The sequence below is a fragment of the Dendrobium catenatum genome, unplaced genomic scaffold, assembly GCF_001605985.2.
Source record: "Dendrobium catenatum unplaced genomic scaffold, ASM160598v2 fragScaff_scaffold_1056, whole genome shotgun sequence".
Taxonomy (NCBI): domain Eukaryota; kingdom Viridiplantae; phylum Streptophyta; class Magnoliopsida; order Asparagales; family Orchidaceae; genus Dendrobium; species Dendrobium catenatum.
In genome coordinates this window covers 7874306-7890669 of record NW_021319518.1, presented here as the reverse complement: position 1 = coordinate 7890669, position 16364 = coordinate 7874306, and the positions used below count along the sequence as shown (strand labels likewise).

The following is a 16364-nucleotide window of genomic DNA, read 5'->3' as shown; positions in this document are numbered from 1 at the left end:
TTCTGGGAAAGGGAAGGAAGTCCAGGAGTAGATTTCTGAGTTATGATCCGTATAGGTATTGTTTGTAGCTTTTGATTTTTTGTACAGTCATGGCTTTTCTGTTCTGTCTTTCTTTCTGTTCAAAAGCCATGTACTGTATCTGTAGATGATTGTTTTGAGGAAAATGAAACTATAGATGTTTTGTTCCGCTGCATTTGGTGACTTATAGTAGCTCTGTTGTTCTGTGTTTGTGTGTCTGTTGAGTTGATTAATTTGGAAGATTCAGTTCAGTAACCAAATTCCAAAGCCAGATCCTGGATTAGAAGGTTTTGTCGCGGTCCGGCTCGAGCGGGATCCGTCCCCGTCGGGTCGGGTCGTGACAGTAATTCTGAAAGTTTGTTAGGGATATTAAGCCCTTATGAACTAGTCCGAGACTAACCAAGAGGGGGGTAAATTGGTATTTTAAAAATTCTCAAACTAAAATCACGATCTAAACCAAAAATCATTCACCAAAAATAAAAGTGTGGAAATTAAATGCGGAAAAACAATAAGAAAGAGCACACCATATTTTATAGTGATTCGGTCAACTTGACCTACGTCCACACCCCGGAGCTTCTCCTCCGGGTATTGCACTAAACTCAATGACTCTCCTTTTGCTTCCACAACAAGGCGGAGAAGCGTGTACAAAAACTCCTTTCCACCGACCCCGGTAAGGCAGAGAACCTAATTCCTTTCAATTCCTCCTTAAGCAGACATAAAACCCGACTCCTTTCGCTTCCTCCTGAAACAGGCAAAGAACCTCGATCAATCCCTGAAATAGACCTCTCTAGAACCTCCAAGGAACTAGGGACAACGACTGGAAAAGATGACTTGGATCCTTGCTTGGAGCAACCTTTGTGAAACCCTCACAAACTCCCCATCAAAAAATCCTTTCTCTCTCTCCCAAGCTCTCCCTCTCCTCTTGGCTCTCTCAGGTCATGACAGCAGCAAAATATCACATCTTGAGTAAACAAGATATTTATATAGAAGCTTCAAAATTGCCCTAAATTGCAACAAACCGACAAATATCGTCCAAGACGATCGACGGATCGTCATGTATGATCAGTAGAAATTCAGCTCAATCAGCTAAGATGATCTAGACGAGACTGGACGATTAGATGATTTGTTTGTTATGATCGTCCAGGAAGATTGGACATCATCCTATACGATTAGTTCAAAAACGTCAAATATCATCCAGACCATCGCTCTGTTCGGCCAAACTTTTCATGTTGGACGATGAAAAAATAACTGATCGTTCAGGACGATTCTTGGATCGTCCTAGACGATTAGTTCAAATGAATACATATCGTCCAGAACATCGTTCTGGTCGTCCAGGAAGAAACTAAGGTTTGTTTAACTGATCGTCCAGGACGATATAATCGATTAATCAAACCTTAATTGCTTTCCTTAATCATCAGACTAATTTAGGCATAATTGTAATGCATCGTCCAGGACGATATCCTGTATAATGTCCAAAAATAATAACATGCCTAAAAGAGTTGGCGGTTGATTCTTTCTAATTTGAGCATATCGTCCAAGACGATGCTAATTTCTTCCAGGACAATTTGCTTAATTTTGACTGCCTTAACCATGATGTACTAATTAGGATTTCTGTTTTAATTGATCGTCCAAGACGATTTGGGATCGTCTAGGATGATATGATCAAAAATAGAAAACTCTAAAACAGATAGAATTTTCCCTCTGAGTATGTGTGTGCAATGTTACTTAGTATCAGGACCCACTTTGTAACATTTGACTCAAGAAAAGGTAAAAACACTTGACGTACACTTACCTATGTTGCACGGATACTTCTATTTACGAGGCATGCTGTATTGGACATGTGTCGGATATAGATATGCCTCCAATACGGCACGGACATATGTCGGATATGGATTTGCTGTGTCCAATTAAAATATTATTTAAATTTGATCGGACACGCGTATCGGATACGCTTATCCTATTAAAAAACAAAAAAATAGAGCAACAATTTGCCCTATTCATTTTGGCTATCCATTTGATATCCCTGTTCATTTATGCGGCTTAAATATTTCGGCGAGCTAAATTTTTTTATTTTCGCACAGGTGTTCGTCTTCTTCATTATAGTCGAAGGAGCGGCTCGACGACATGAGCATAGAAACGGACAGGATCATCCTTCGTCGACAAAGAGGCTCGACGACGCGAGCATTAAAGCTAATAGGATCCTTCATCGACAGAGCAGCTCGACAACACGAATAGTGAAGGTGAGGTGAGCATTGAAGGTTCATTTTATTCGTTCTTCGTTTTCTTAATCGTAGGCTCGGTACAGGAACTTGTATCGCTCGGTACTCGGTACTGCTCAGTACCGCTCGGTACTCAGTACCGCTCGGTACTGCTCAGTACCGCTCGATACTGAAACTCAGTACCGCTCGATACTGAAACTCAGTACCGCTCGATACCGAGTGGTACCGGAACTCGGTACCGGCACTCGGTACCGCTCGGTACTGCTCGGTATAGAGGGGTACCGAATGGTACCGAGCAATACTGAGAAGGTCGAACCCCGCCAAGGGGCAGTGCCCCCTTGGACCCCCGGCATAAGCGCAACATATCTATACTTTTAATTAAAAATTTTCATGTTTTAAATTTATGTGGATTGATTTGTGTCGATCCTTCGTAGGACAATGAGCTCTAGTGGTGCAGGAATTGGGTCTGATGATGGTCTATCAGAGACCAATATTGAAGATAACAAACATCTATTGGGTTATGTGACAAAAATAGATAAAAAGTCAGAAGGGGTGGCAATATTGCATTCAAATGCAATTATTGTAATGTCACATACAAATGATCATATTATATAGTGAAAGCTCATTTGTTGAAGATTAGTGGTCATGGAATTAAAGTATGCATGAAGATATGCTCATCACAAATGGCTGAGTTACAATGGAAAAACAGTGAAGCTGAGCAAAGGAGTAAAAAAGAGCTTCCAAAACATATTCCATTTTCAAGCACCCATGCTTCATATTCTTCATTATCTTCTTCAATTAGAAGTGATGACAGTACTGTAAACAAAGTGCCTTTCGGATGGAGGGATTTAAATCAAAAAGAACAAAACTTGTTATAGATAATGCTTTGGAGAAAGCATTTAATTTACAAATGAGAGAATAACTAGATGGAGAAATAGCTAGAATGTTTTACTTAGCTGGACTTCCTTTTAACCTAATAAGGAATCCACATTACAAGAATGCCTTTACCTATGCATGCAATAATAATATTGCAGGATACGTAACACCAGGATATAATGTCATTAGAACGAAATTATTGCAAAGAGAGAGGGATAATATTGAGAAGTTGTTCGATACTACTATATGAGTTTGGAAGGAAAAAGAAGTTACTTTGATTTATGATGGGTGGACAAATCCACAAAGAAGACCACTTATCAACGTCATGGTTATCACAGAGAGCTATCTTATATTTATCAAAGCTGTAAACTGTAAAGGACAGTACAAGGATAAGTTTTTTATTTCTAATTTAATCAAATAAGTTATCATGATGGTGATGCCTTCAACATCATCTAGGTCATTACTAATAATGCACTTATTTGAAAAGCTGCAGGTATACTTGTAGATCAAGATTATCCTCATATTTTTTGGACATCATGTGTTGTACATACGCTTAATCTTGCCATGGAGAATATTTGTGCAGCTAAGAATATCGAGGCAAACGAAATCACCTACAATGAATGTCATTGGATCACAGTGATTGCTGGAGATGGTAATTAGGAATTTTATTATGAATCACTCCATGAGACTCTAAGTTCAATGATTTCTCTAATTTGAAGATGCTTGTAGTTGCTAAAACTCGGTTTGCCTTAGTTATAGTGATGTTGAAAAGATTCAAAAAAATAAAAAATGCTCTTCAAGCTATAGTGATCAGTGACAAATGGTCCTATTATATGGAAAAGACTAGATATGTAAATGAGAAGTTTTCAGAGGATTTATGATGGGATGAAATTGAATACATCATAAATTTCACATATCCAATTTATGAGATGTGGAGAGTAGCTAATACAGATAAGTCTTGTTTACAACTCATTTATGAGATATGGGATTCAATGCTAGCCAAAGTAAAAAAAATTATATATAGACATGAGAGGAAGGCACTTCGTGAAGACTCGAGCTTCTGGGATATTATTTATGCTATTCTAGAAGATAGGTGGAACAAAAGTAATACACATTTACATTGCTTGGCTTACTGACATGAGAGGAAGGCACTCCATGAAGACTCGAGCTTCTGGGATATTATTTATGTTATTCTAAATGATAGGTGGAGCAAAAGTAATACATCTTTACATTGCTTGACTTACTCACTAAATCTCAGGTAAATTTCAATATTTTTCATTATTAATTCATAATTTGTTGTTTAATAATTTCAACATTTTTTTATTATTTTATTTTAATATTTTTTGAAGATATTCAACTAAAGAATAGCTTCAAGAGGATCCTCAAAGAGTTTCTCCACATAAAGATTTATAAATTTTAAATATGAGAAGACATGTTTAAAGCGTTATTTTTCAAATGGGAAAGAAGTGTCAATATTGAGCTTGCTAATTTTTTTTATTATTTAGAGGACTTTGGTGACCAAGAGTCATTGCGTGACAGATGGAGAATTGATCCAAAAATGTGGTGGATTATACATGGAGCTTCAGCACCTCTACTTTAAATAATCGCCATAAAATTGTTTGGTCAAGTTTCATCATCATCTTGTTATGAAAGAAATTGGAGCACATACTTGTTCATCCAATCAATGAAGAGAAATAAAATTACTCCACAACGGGCTCAAGATTTAGTTTATGTGAATACAAATCTTCGACTTCTCTCAAGGAAAACTCCAACTTATATGGAAGGAGATAACAGGATGTGGGATGTTGCTGGAGATGGATTTGAATCTCTTGAGGATATGGGAATATTAGAAATTGCTAATCTTTCACTAGATGAGCTGAATTGGAAGCTATGATATTTATTGAAGATGATATAGAAATTCAAAGACAAACCATAAAAGAAGCTAATCCTATCATTCCTTCTATTGAATAGTTAAAACTTCATGTGCTGGACAATTTATATTTTTATTTTTATTGTTGCACTAGACATTTCAATATTTAATGCTTATTTTTATTTTGATATTGTGAGATACAATGCTACAAACGATGTTGCTTTCAATTTTTTTTGTCATTTCAAATATTACGCTTTAATTACTTTCTTAATTTTTATGTATGATTTATATATTATAATGTTGTATCTGCACCGTATCCATATCCTGTATTTTTATAAATTGACATGTTCCGTATCCGTATCGTGTCGTATCTGTGTCGCCGTATCCGTATCGGTGCAACATGGACACTTACAGGACTGACTCAGTCATAATCTATCCAATCTTGAGCTGACTTAATTTGCAATTGATCTTGTGGACCTGAAATGTTAAAAGGCAGGGCAATAGTAGAAAAACAGAAATGTCTGAAATGTTTACTATCATCAAAATTATAATTCCTGAATTCAGATTCACAACAAATTCATCTAAGAAAACCATGGATAACTCCTCCCACAGCCTACCTGATAAAGCTAAAGGTTGTAGAAATCCTCCTGGAGACATGGCCATATACTTGTTCCTTTGATGGATCTCATTTCTGGCTACCATCCCCTCCACAACCTTGTGCATCCCCTTCCAATACAACTCTAAGGCAAGTCTCATGTACGTCTTTTGCACCCCTGAATGACCCCCAACAGCGCTCCCTTGGAATTCCTGGAGTAGGTGTTGCATGTGGAATGTGGACTGATGTCCTAGGCATCACAAATCTCCCCTGATACAACAACCTCTCCCCTTCTAGAGAATACCCTTAGTGATTATTCCTCTCATTCAATAAATCAACCATAATCCTTCCTAACTCCTCATCCCGTGCACTTTCTTCTATAATGGCCTCCTAATCTAGCACTAATGGGACCGACACTACTATCGCCTGTAACTCCCCCATGCATCTAGACAATGCATCTGCTTCCTTTTTCTCATTACTGGCCTATACTGTATTTCAAAATTATACCCTAACAACTGGACAACCATTTTTTATGCTCCTCAGACTACACAAAACCTCCAACTCCCATTTTTCTTTCTAACCAGTAACGCAGAGCTAGAAAAAGGGCTAACACTGGGTCTGGTAATCCCTACTTTGAAAATCTCTCTAATCAACTTTTCAATCTCATCCTTTTGAAATTGAGGATAGCGCTAGGGCCTGACATTGATGGGTGGCGCATTTTCCTTCAATATGATAGCATGCTCCTGCTCCCTTGGTAGTGGCAATCCTTGACATGGTTGAAAAATCTCACTGAAGTTAGATCAATGGTTGTACTAAAAAAGGATGATCGATCTATCAATTGTTGCATCAATGGCTGAAAAATCCTTTCTTCCACAAAACAATGGGAAAATCACATAAAACAGCAGCAAAATTCAACTAACGGGAGCAAATAGCAAGATACAATTGATCCTCAATTCGAGAGGAGGATCGATCCATCCCAATCCCTAGACGAATCTAGGGCCCAAGACGCCAAGACCCAAAGACACCAAATCAGCCACCAATTATCAAATAACCCTAACCCTAAACATCTCCTCCTACTAAATACATAAATTCAAATACTTAATTCAAACTTTCCCTCCAACCCTAGCCACCCCCTCCTTATTGAATTTCCTAGTGGGGTCCACTAGAAGCTTGGACGGCTTGATCTGCCTCCTATAAGTAAGAACCGGTCCAATGCTTTGGGCCGGCAGGGCCGGTTCAGAGGAACCGGTCTGACAGAGTATAACACCCTATCAAGGTTGTCTTTGCCTGGCTGAAATTAAGCCATCATGCCCTAGCATGGTAGAACGTTAATATAAAGATAAATGGCCAGCAATGGTGACTTAGGCAATGCCCAAGTAGCTGATACACTGAAAGTTTTTCCGATAAGAATGAAAAAAATCGGTGAAAGAAGTCATATAATTTGAGGAGAACATGCAAGATAATCTATGTAAGCGTACACCATAAAATTTCAACATCAAGTGGTCACATTGGAAATAAATTTTATGGATATATAAGTATTAATGAAGGAAACCTCAGTACTTTACTTACAAATTGCAAATGAGCCTATTTTGTTCCCAATTATCAATCTTATTTCGGACAATATATTGGTGACACTATAGAGCACAAAAACTAAAGAAAAAGAGAGAAGATTCAAAAACTATTCCAAAGTGGGTCTTCTTTCACCAACAATAAAAAGGAGAGGAAGGTTGGTGACGCCCATTCTTATAAGACCAATGTGTCTAGTAAAGTGATGACCATTGTCAAATATCGGGCCATACCAACGAAAAATGTTGAAAATTGCACCATGAACTCTTCCCTAGAAGGTAGAAAAAAATAGAAAGGAAAAAACAATTGCTGTTGCATAATAATTAGACACATAATTTGAGGAGAATATGCCAGATAATCTATGTAAGTGTACACCATAAAATTTCAACATCAAGTGGGCACATTGGAAATAAATTTTATGTAGATAGAAGTACTAATGAAGGAAACCTCAATACTTTACTTATAAATTGATGGGGACATCAGCAGCGATTTTGACACATGTATCTTCAGGAGATGCCGGAGATCGACGGCCGCGTCATGATCTGTATTTTCATCATTTTATGTAGTAGTTTATTTTTATTTTATGTTTTTCCGTTTTTGCCCTTATGGGTATTTGGTAGCTATTGTAGCCCAAGGGGCATTTTAGTCTTTTATTTTCTTTGTCATTTGGTGGCCTATATATATGGCCCTTTTCTCATGTAATAGGAAGTTTTTGAATGAAATGAAAATTTGCTCTTTGTTCTCTTTGTGAGTTCATGAAACCTCTAAAGATCTCTTTGTGAGTCCTTGAAGAGGAGACCGTCGGAGATCTCTTTGTGAGTTGTACCGGTGGATTGGTGTTGAGACCGTCGAAGATCTCTTTGTGAGTTCTACCGGTGGATTGGTGTTCAAGGTTTTTCATTTGAAATTTCTTTGTTTTTCTCCTCAATCTTTTCTTCCCCCACTTAGCCGAAATCCCCTTCTTTTTTTTTCTCAATTCCCCACCATCACCCAAGCTCCACCGTCGGCCTCCCTTGGCCGGCCCAGCCACCAGCGGCCTTCCCCGCAACCAAGCAGCCGGCCGTCCCTCCCTCCCGCTCCCACAGCCGCCCCATGTCTGCCCGCCAGTAGCCTGTTTCAAAATTTGAACTTAATGCAAAAACCTTAATTCCTTTCCTATTCTACATCCCCACCAATTAGGAAAGATGTCCTGTTGATTACTTCTCTTCTTGTAACGGTAAAATCCAACGTTACTAGAGGCATCAATCTATTTAGGAAACTTTCCTAGTAGAGCAAAGCTGAAAAAAAAAACAAATCTCAGATTTGTTGTTGTCCAAGCCCGTGGAATTTTCCAACGGATCCAATGGCTTGATACCACTTAGGAACTTTCCTAGTATAGCAAAGCTGAAGAATTAATTCTCAGATTTTATTATTCCGTGAGTTCTCTAGAGGGACCACATAATTAAATCTAATGGCTCTCACAGCTCACCTCTCTCCCCTCTCTCTCCCCTCTCTCTCCATTTAATTGCACCACTAATTGCAATTAATTTTCTTCCCAATTAATTCCCTAATTCAAACTTTGGGTTTGAATTAATTCCTGTTGGGATAAAATCTGAATTAATCTGAAATTAATTCAGATTTTAACCCAGAAATTAATGGGATTTTCACATTAATTCCCCCACGTCTCCTCAATAGAATCCCGTTTCAGAATTCTGATTTTTTTCCTTAAGTTTTCTCTCCTACCCGAGCTTCTCTCTGCCATTGGTTTGATTTTCTACAGCCAAGTCCCTCTAAGTTCACTACTCTGACATTATTTCAGATTAGGAAATATTTGCTTTTCCTCTTGGCTTCTCCACCGTAACCGACCCCCTCTCTTCTTGGAACCTCTTGTGGTGACCACTCATCTTCACCTCCATGTCGTATGGCGGACCCCGAATTTGAATGGAACTTGGATTCGTACATGACGATCGAGATCAAGTTGACATCCTCCAATCACCGTTCTTTGATGTGGGCTTTGATTTCGACGACACGATTGAAGATTACTGCGATCGTATCCATTATACCTTAGTGGATGTGATCGACGAGCAAAGATCAAAGGGACGTTGGATCATCCTTGGAAGACCGTCATCCTCCACAACTCCGGCCACCTATCCAAGAACGACGATCTTATGCTCCTTCTTCCTCGGAGTGGCCTCGGTTCTAATGTGGAGACTCTTCTTCCGCTAAAGCCTAGACTAGTTGAGCGTATGGGCTCCAAAGGTGAAAGTTCTCAGTATTAAATCGCGGATTCTTGTTTATCGTCGTAGTTTTACAATTGATCTTTGCATTTTCTTAAATTGTTTGGTTAACCGACTCCGCTCTTCTTTGCCTAAGCAAGTTAAAAACTAAGAATTCTCAGGATCAATCATTGTTATAAGTAATAAATTATTATGGGAACACTTTGTAATTTGCTCTCTTTAATTTCCTAAGTAACTCCGCCTTTGTTTCACATCACTCTCAAAGACTAAATTGGAATCAATTTTGTATAGTCAACTGATTAAATTGGGACCATATTGAATCAATAATCAAGGGACTAAAGGGGACAAATTTACTATTTTGGGATTAAATTGGCCACACAAATAGTCAGAGGACTATTTTAAAATTTAATTTTTGTTTGACAATATTAGGTCATTGGGAAATTGCATAGAATGATTACTAAATATACAATAATAACAACATATAAAAAAAAAGGTTTCCAAGAAATAATTAGAGTAAGGCTAAGAGGCAATAAAAGAGGGTGGATGCAAGTGGAGTAGGAAATTGTTAGAACTCCTGGCATGCATGTGAGAAAGATAAAGATATATTTAATATCACAAATAGTGATAAAATTTAAATTTTGAACTTCGATAGGACAAAAGATGATACAAGTTGATTAAAAGAAAAAAAAAAGTCAATTCAATTTTTTATATAAGTTGATCAAAAGACAAAAATAAGCCATCAATTAAATGAATTTTTTTTTAAGATTAATGATAATAGAAACAACATTAAAAATTAAATGCTGCTCAATAGAATAATTTGATTATTTTACAGAGTTTGATGAATGTCAAAGGGTACTGCTTTATTCTAAGAAGCACCTATGACAAACTTAAGCCTAAAAAGCGCCTAGAAAATTGATTTGTTGAATCCAACTTGTTCGAAAACAACACCAATACCTTACTAATAAAATTAGAAGGAAAATTAGAGAAAAATGGAGAAAGAAAAAGAATCTAGATTAAGGAGCTCTATTATTTCACTAGACTGCCAAAAAATAAAAAACTAATGCAAATGATTTGATGCATCTGGCTCATCTTCTAACCCTTTTTAATAAGCTTCGGTCAATGCACAATGCTACAAGAAACACTACATTTGAACAGTATAAGTAAAATTAAATGGCAAGAAACAATTGCCTGTTGTAAAATGCATATACTTAGCCAGCTGTAGCTTTCAAATTACATCGAGAACTCATTATTAATTGGTTTGGACACTTGCTACAGGTGTCATCAACCTGGACGCAGCAAAATATTGCCCTACATTGGTTCAAAAGACTTCTGGAGAGATGAGATCAAGTAAAACACTTTCACATCAGAGTTTTGGCAAACCGAAGATGATGGATCCATCAATTTCAACTCCAACACAAAATCAACCAAGGAAAAGTGTTCGACCTCGTGTTTATGCTTAGACCCAATAGGAGCCTAATGAATCAATAAATGTTAATAAAGATGGAAGAGATGACTTTAATATAGTAAATTTTCCTGTTATATTAGATATTTTGCATTATCCAGTTATCTTATTATGTTATATCGGATCTTTTATTCATACAAGTTATGTATTTAATATTAAAGTTTATGTTAAATGAAATTAAAGATGTAATTTTATTTATGTATCAAATATTTATATTCCAATTATCTCAATAACATTATACTATAACTAATAGTTATAAGAAATTTTGAAGACGAAATTTTATAAGGGGAGATTATTAGAACCGGTTTGGCCGGTTAAATTGAACCAACCCTAATACTGTAAAAGACAGACGATTAATACCCAGGCGAGCAAACAGCGAACTAAGCTGAGCAGACTGCACGCAAGCATGAGAGCATTTGGCGGGGTCGGACCACAAAATCGAGCAAGGAAATGCGTACGGGAGTGAAAAGTAGCAATTCCTCATGTATGATATCTTCGTTTCCCTTCCTCCAATTCAACAAATGAGTGAAAGAAATTGAGAAAGCAACAACCAAGTGGAAGAAGAAGAAGAAGAAAAGAAATAGAGAGAAAGTGGAAGGGAGACCAAGAGGGTGAGAGCCAAAATGAGGAAGAAGAAATTCGTGTGCGTGTGAGTTAGGGCTAGGGAAGGCTGAGAAGGTAAGTACTCATGCTTCTATTTTATAGTAATGATTTGTCTTCTTTAATTCAAGTTCATTGAATTTAATTTCAATTCATTGAATTAATTGATATAAGGTAGTTAATGATTATTGTAAAATTCCAGGATTTCTTGTTTTTGAATGGTCATATTAAATTGTTTGATAGTTAGCATGATTAGTCAGAATATGCACTTCAAAAAGTTATTGAATGAAAAATGAATGAAATGATTATATATAAATGCATGTGCATATTGATTGATAGAACACACTTCTTTATGGCACTGGTTAGGGACACAATATACTTGTGCACGTAAATATAAAAGATAATGAAAAAGGAAAATGAAATGAAAATGGAAAATGAGTACCTTCATTGGTATTATTTTAGATGGTGGCTCTTGTAACGGTTGTATTAGATATAAGAAAGAATAAAGATGGGGACAAAGATATGACATGCATAACATTGAAAGCCTTAAAATGAATAATTAAATAAAATTACTTTACATTTTCAAATGATTATACATATTGTTCCTAATGCCTTTGGATTACTATAATTTAGAAGCACAGTTTACTCACTGAGTTATTTTAAGACTTGCCCTTTTTGTTGAAAATATTTTTCAGATATTATTTCACTAATTAAGATATGTAGAAGAGGTGCAAGTGTGTACTGTAGGCGAGACGCTCCGAATGAAAAGTATTTATATAATTTTATTTCAAATTATCTTGAGGTTTTAATGACTCTTGCAGTTTATGGGAGATAAATTTAGCAAATAAAAATTTAATCAACCATCCAACCATATGTTACAGCCTTATTAATTTGATCCATCGGGCCGGGTCTTAATAATTATATTTAAAAGCAAATATTACATACTAACATTTGTAACAGACAATAGTATTCATAAGTATTATTCACATTATAATGTTTAAGCTAAAATAAGTTGATTTCCCTGGATGGTGTATGGAAAATGGGCGACAACACCCAAATGCGTTTTCCTAAATTCTAGGAAGGACCCTTTGCATTTGAAAACAGGAAAACAAATCATCTAGGCCAAAGTGTTTTTCTGCACCAGCATTTTGATTTCATGAACAGAAAGCCAAACATAAAAGTGCTTCCATACATAGCTTAAGAAACATGATGCAATGTTGAAGGAAAGCTCAACTTACGAATTACAAGTAGTCTGAAGATCTTGGATAGAAAGACTAGATGCATTTTGGGAAGCAGTTTGATGCTTCTGAACAACAGCCCCGAGTTGACTGACCTGTACATAATGATTGAATTGAAAATAACAGACATTAACAGTACGATTAAAAACAACACTAAAATGCCTTTCCAAGCACAATAGGAATGATAACAGTTTTGACGCATATCTGATGTATCAACCAGGAAAGTTGTACCTGATGCATTATCAATCTTCGAGGGATTAGTTCCTCGTGCCTTCTGGCACAAAACTCCCACGAAGATATCTAAATTTTTAAATTTAAAAGGAGTTACAAAGAAATAATCGCTTTTAGCATGAAAAACTGCAAATCACAATATTTAATGCTTCTTGTAATACCTTCAGATCCGGATTGAAAACAATTCTTAATTGTCCTTCACGCACAACACGCAATTGTTCAAATACGCTCTCTTGAACTGCTTTAGCATAGTCCAGTAGAATCTGGCCTGATGTAGTGTGAGACTCTCGAGGCATATCAACATAAAGAAGCTCCTCCAAAGTGCCACTGGCATATTTAATTTGTAATAGCCTTGGTAAAACCTCAACAGTTGCTTCTGAAAATAAATCATAATACAGAAAAAATATATAAACAAAAGGTACAAGAAAAACACCATAGCTAATCAATTAGCTTTGTGGATGAGGGGTTAAAATATCATGAAAACATATTCATAACTCAATGGAATACATACCAAAACCACGTCCAGGCTTCCGCCTGCAAATTTCACAATGCCACACATCCTGAAAATAAAATTTATAACTTTGATTGAACACATGCTACAATGCTTTTGATTAACTGAAAATGAACTGTCTGTTAGAATGCACTGAATAAATTAAATGGCTACAATTGAAAATTTCTTTCCTGCTTTACTTTAATATATAAATAAAAGAATAACATATCAAATTTTTAATTTGCATGGAGATCAATCAGTAGAACTTCCTATAATCCACATGTGCCGCCTATATGGAGGCAACAAGCATGTGAAACAGCCCATCCATCTATTTTAGAAATGATAACTTCATTTCATGCAGCAGCAAAACAACATTACCAATGAAAACTCAGCATGACAAATAATTTTAAGTCAGACTGTATCTGGAAACTGAAAGTCAAAAATTTTTACAATATCCAGCCATGCCAGCTTTTCTTTTTTTATTAAAGAGGCCAATCTTCTTCATCAGATGCTCATTAGGAACATATTAGAATTAGGTATACCTGTGGAAAAACTCCAATAGTCTGCCGACCACTTCCATACAGGGAAACACACCATCTCTTCTTAGCATTGGAAGCAAAGAATTCAGCAACGAACTTCCTCCAAAAATCAATGTTATTATCCTGGATTCAATAGTAAGGATGCATTAAATGCTAAGCAGGATATATCATCAGCATCAATAGTCTTATCACAACAAGTGGGGCTGGCATTACAGGTCTTCATTCTCCATGCATGTTTGTTGAGTGTTACAAAGTGTTCAAAGTTAAAACTAATGTACACCAATCTATAAGTATGTGAAAGAGCAAATACACGATAATTTTCCTCCAAAACAATATTATCAAGGCTAAAAAGCAGTGCAACTATAGATCAACCATTTAAACTCCACTCTTAAAATTATAAACAGATTAAAAAAACAGCTTATAACTGATAACAGAAGCATACTTCTGGTCTGTGCTGCTGGCTATACATGTATTGGGTCAACCGTCTTGCACACATTCCGGGCTCATATATGGTTTGTTTCATTTGTGGTCTAATTGGAACACCATGCTGAAGCTGTTGTTGTAGTTGGATTCGTTGTGGAAGCGTCTTAAAAAGCTGATGTTGTTGTTGTTTCTGTTGTTGTATTAGCAACATCCTCTGCTGTTGCAAGAAACTCATCTGTGCAGCAGCAGAAGCATGTGGAGCAGACCTTGACATTTGCAACAACTGCTGCTGAGCATTTTGCTGCTGATGTTGTTGCAGGAACAATGAAGAATCTGTTTGTTGATGCTCCATCTTAGCTGGGCCTAAACTTCTCACAGACTGCAGCTGCAAAGGTTCCATTTTCACAGAACCAATACCTCGTATGGAAGGCAACTGTTGTCCAGGGAAGCTCTGATCACTTGAACCCGTTTGCTCTTCCAATTTAACTGGATCCACGCCACCAACATTTCCAAGCCCTCCTCTATGTTGCTGCCGCTGTTGGTTGTGAGGAACTGAGACCTGCTGCTGGAAATTCTGCATTGCATCAAGTTGTTGAGTTTGAGAATGAGAATGATCAGCAATCGTCTGCTTCCCAGAAGGATTTTGCAAATGCTGTCCATGTAGTGAACCAGATGGTGAAGGAAAGGAGATAGGATCGGACTCTGTAGAACCAAGCATATCAAGAGAGTTGCCGCCCATACCCCCCCGCTGCTGAGAATTCATCTGCGGGGTTGAAATCACACCTCCAGAAGCAGGAAATGCATTTCCAAAAGAATGGTTGAGGAGAGATGAGGCATTTGTGATGCCGCCTAGAAAAGTCATATTGGTACCATTGGCACCGCCATTCAGTTGTGCCCGAGGGGAAATCAAGGAAGAGAAAGTCTGCTGAGGAGAAATGGAGCCTGGCTGAACACTTCCTAGCGAGCCAGAATTTGCCCGCAAAAGGGAGGAAACAACAGACTGGGCACCGCTAGCTCCGGTTGGTGGTCCAGAGGGAACCATTGTTTTTCCAGAATGCAAGCACCGGCAAAAAAGGAGCAGTTCAAAGAGCTAGCTTGGGCCGTCAAGGCAAAAACAAGTGTTGTCAAATCTATTCGTGCCAAGCAAATCGTCTACAGTTTCACCTTTCTCCTCAAATACATTGGCATTGCCAGGAAAACCAATAAAGAGCAGAAATAACGAAAATTATGATTTCCAGCATGCCTTTTCCAGATCATATCAAAAGAGTCCTCCGTCCTCCAAAAGCGCTTCCTTATAACCACGTCCTAGCACATTTTTCGATCTCCAAACAACAGAATGAATCGAATATCCAATACCAAAAGGAACGCTATAAAAATTAGACACGGAAAGTGCGAAGAACATAAGGGATAATAATCAAATCTTCCTGCCATAAGTCGATGCCCAGCAGCCGAAGCAACCAGAAGAATCGATCATCCCCACTTACTCCAGATCAGACTCTGTAATCACAACTACCAATAATCTTAGTTCTTTATTAACATAAAGAAACAAGCGCCGCAAGTAAACAATCCTGAAACAAAAACCAGGAAAATATAAGAATCCAAGGATCAGAATGTCGGCGCTTCTTAACCTCGAGCAGAAAACAAGAAGTTTATTCCCGAACAGTACCTGCTCTCCGCGGCCACTGCTTCACTAAATTTATCATAATAGGACATTAGGGTTTCCTCCACATCGAATCCCCGGCACGCCGTCTCTCTCTCTCTCTCTCTATGTAATCCCAACGTGGAAAAAGAATAGTTCTTACGGACTTCAAAAACCCATGAAATACGATTAAATCCCTGCCAAATATTTATACTTCATACTATTTCAGTCCTCGCATGCTCTCACTCTCCCGGTAATTGACCGCCTTCATGAGTCTGAATCAGCCACTTGTCCGCTCATTACATGAATTTTTAGGTAGTTTATTGGAGCCTTCAGTGAATTGCTCCCCCCTTAAAAAAATAAAATATTATTATCTCTAGTG

At 37.3% G+C, this 16364-nt stretch overlaps 1 protein-coding gene across 3 annotated transcripts in view; it reads right to left on the bottom strand.

Annotated features, from left to right (window-relative positions):
- The window catches only part of LOC110104998 (transcriptional corepressor SEUSS-like), a 27540-nt gene extending 11417 nt beyond the window's left edge, over nt 1-16123 (bottom strand). For 2 of the 3 annotated variants that reach the window (XM_020834328.2, XM_028698201.1), the window contains exons 1-7: nt 16010-16123; nt 14363-15911; nt 13924-14043; nt 13403-13451; nt 13053-13267; nt 12892-12960; nt 12661-12755 (exon numbers count right to left, since the gene is read on the bottom strand). In XM_020834328.2, coding sequence (XP_020689987.1) covers nt 12661-12755; nt 12892-12960; nt 13053-13267; nt 13403-13451; nt 13924-14043; nt 14363-15385 — 1571 coding nt within the window. In that variant the 5' untranslated portion in view covers nt 15386-15911; nt 16010-16123. The remainder of the gene's footprint in view (nt 1-12660; nt 12756-12891; nt 12961-13052; nt 13268-13402; nt 13452-13923; nt 14044-14362; nt 15912-16009) is intronic. The other variant, XM_028698200.1, reaches the window with a different exon arrangement.
- Between the last annotated feature and the right edge of the window lie 241 nt (nt 16124-16364).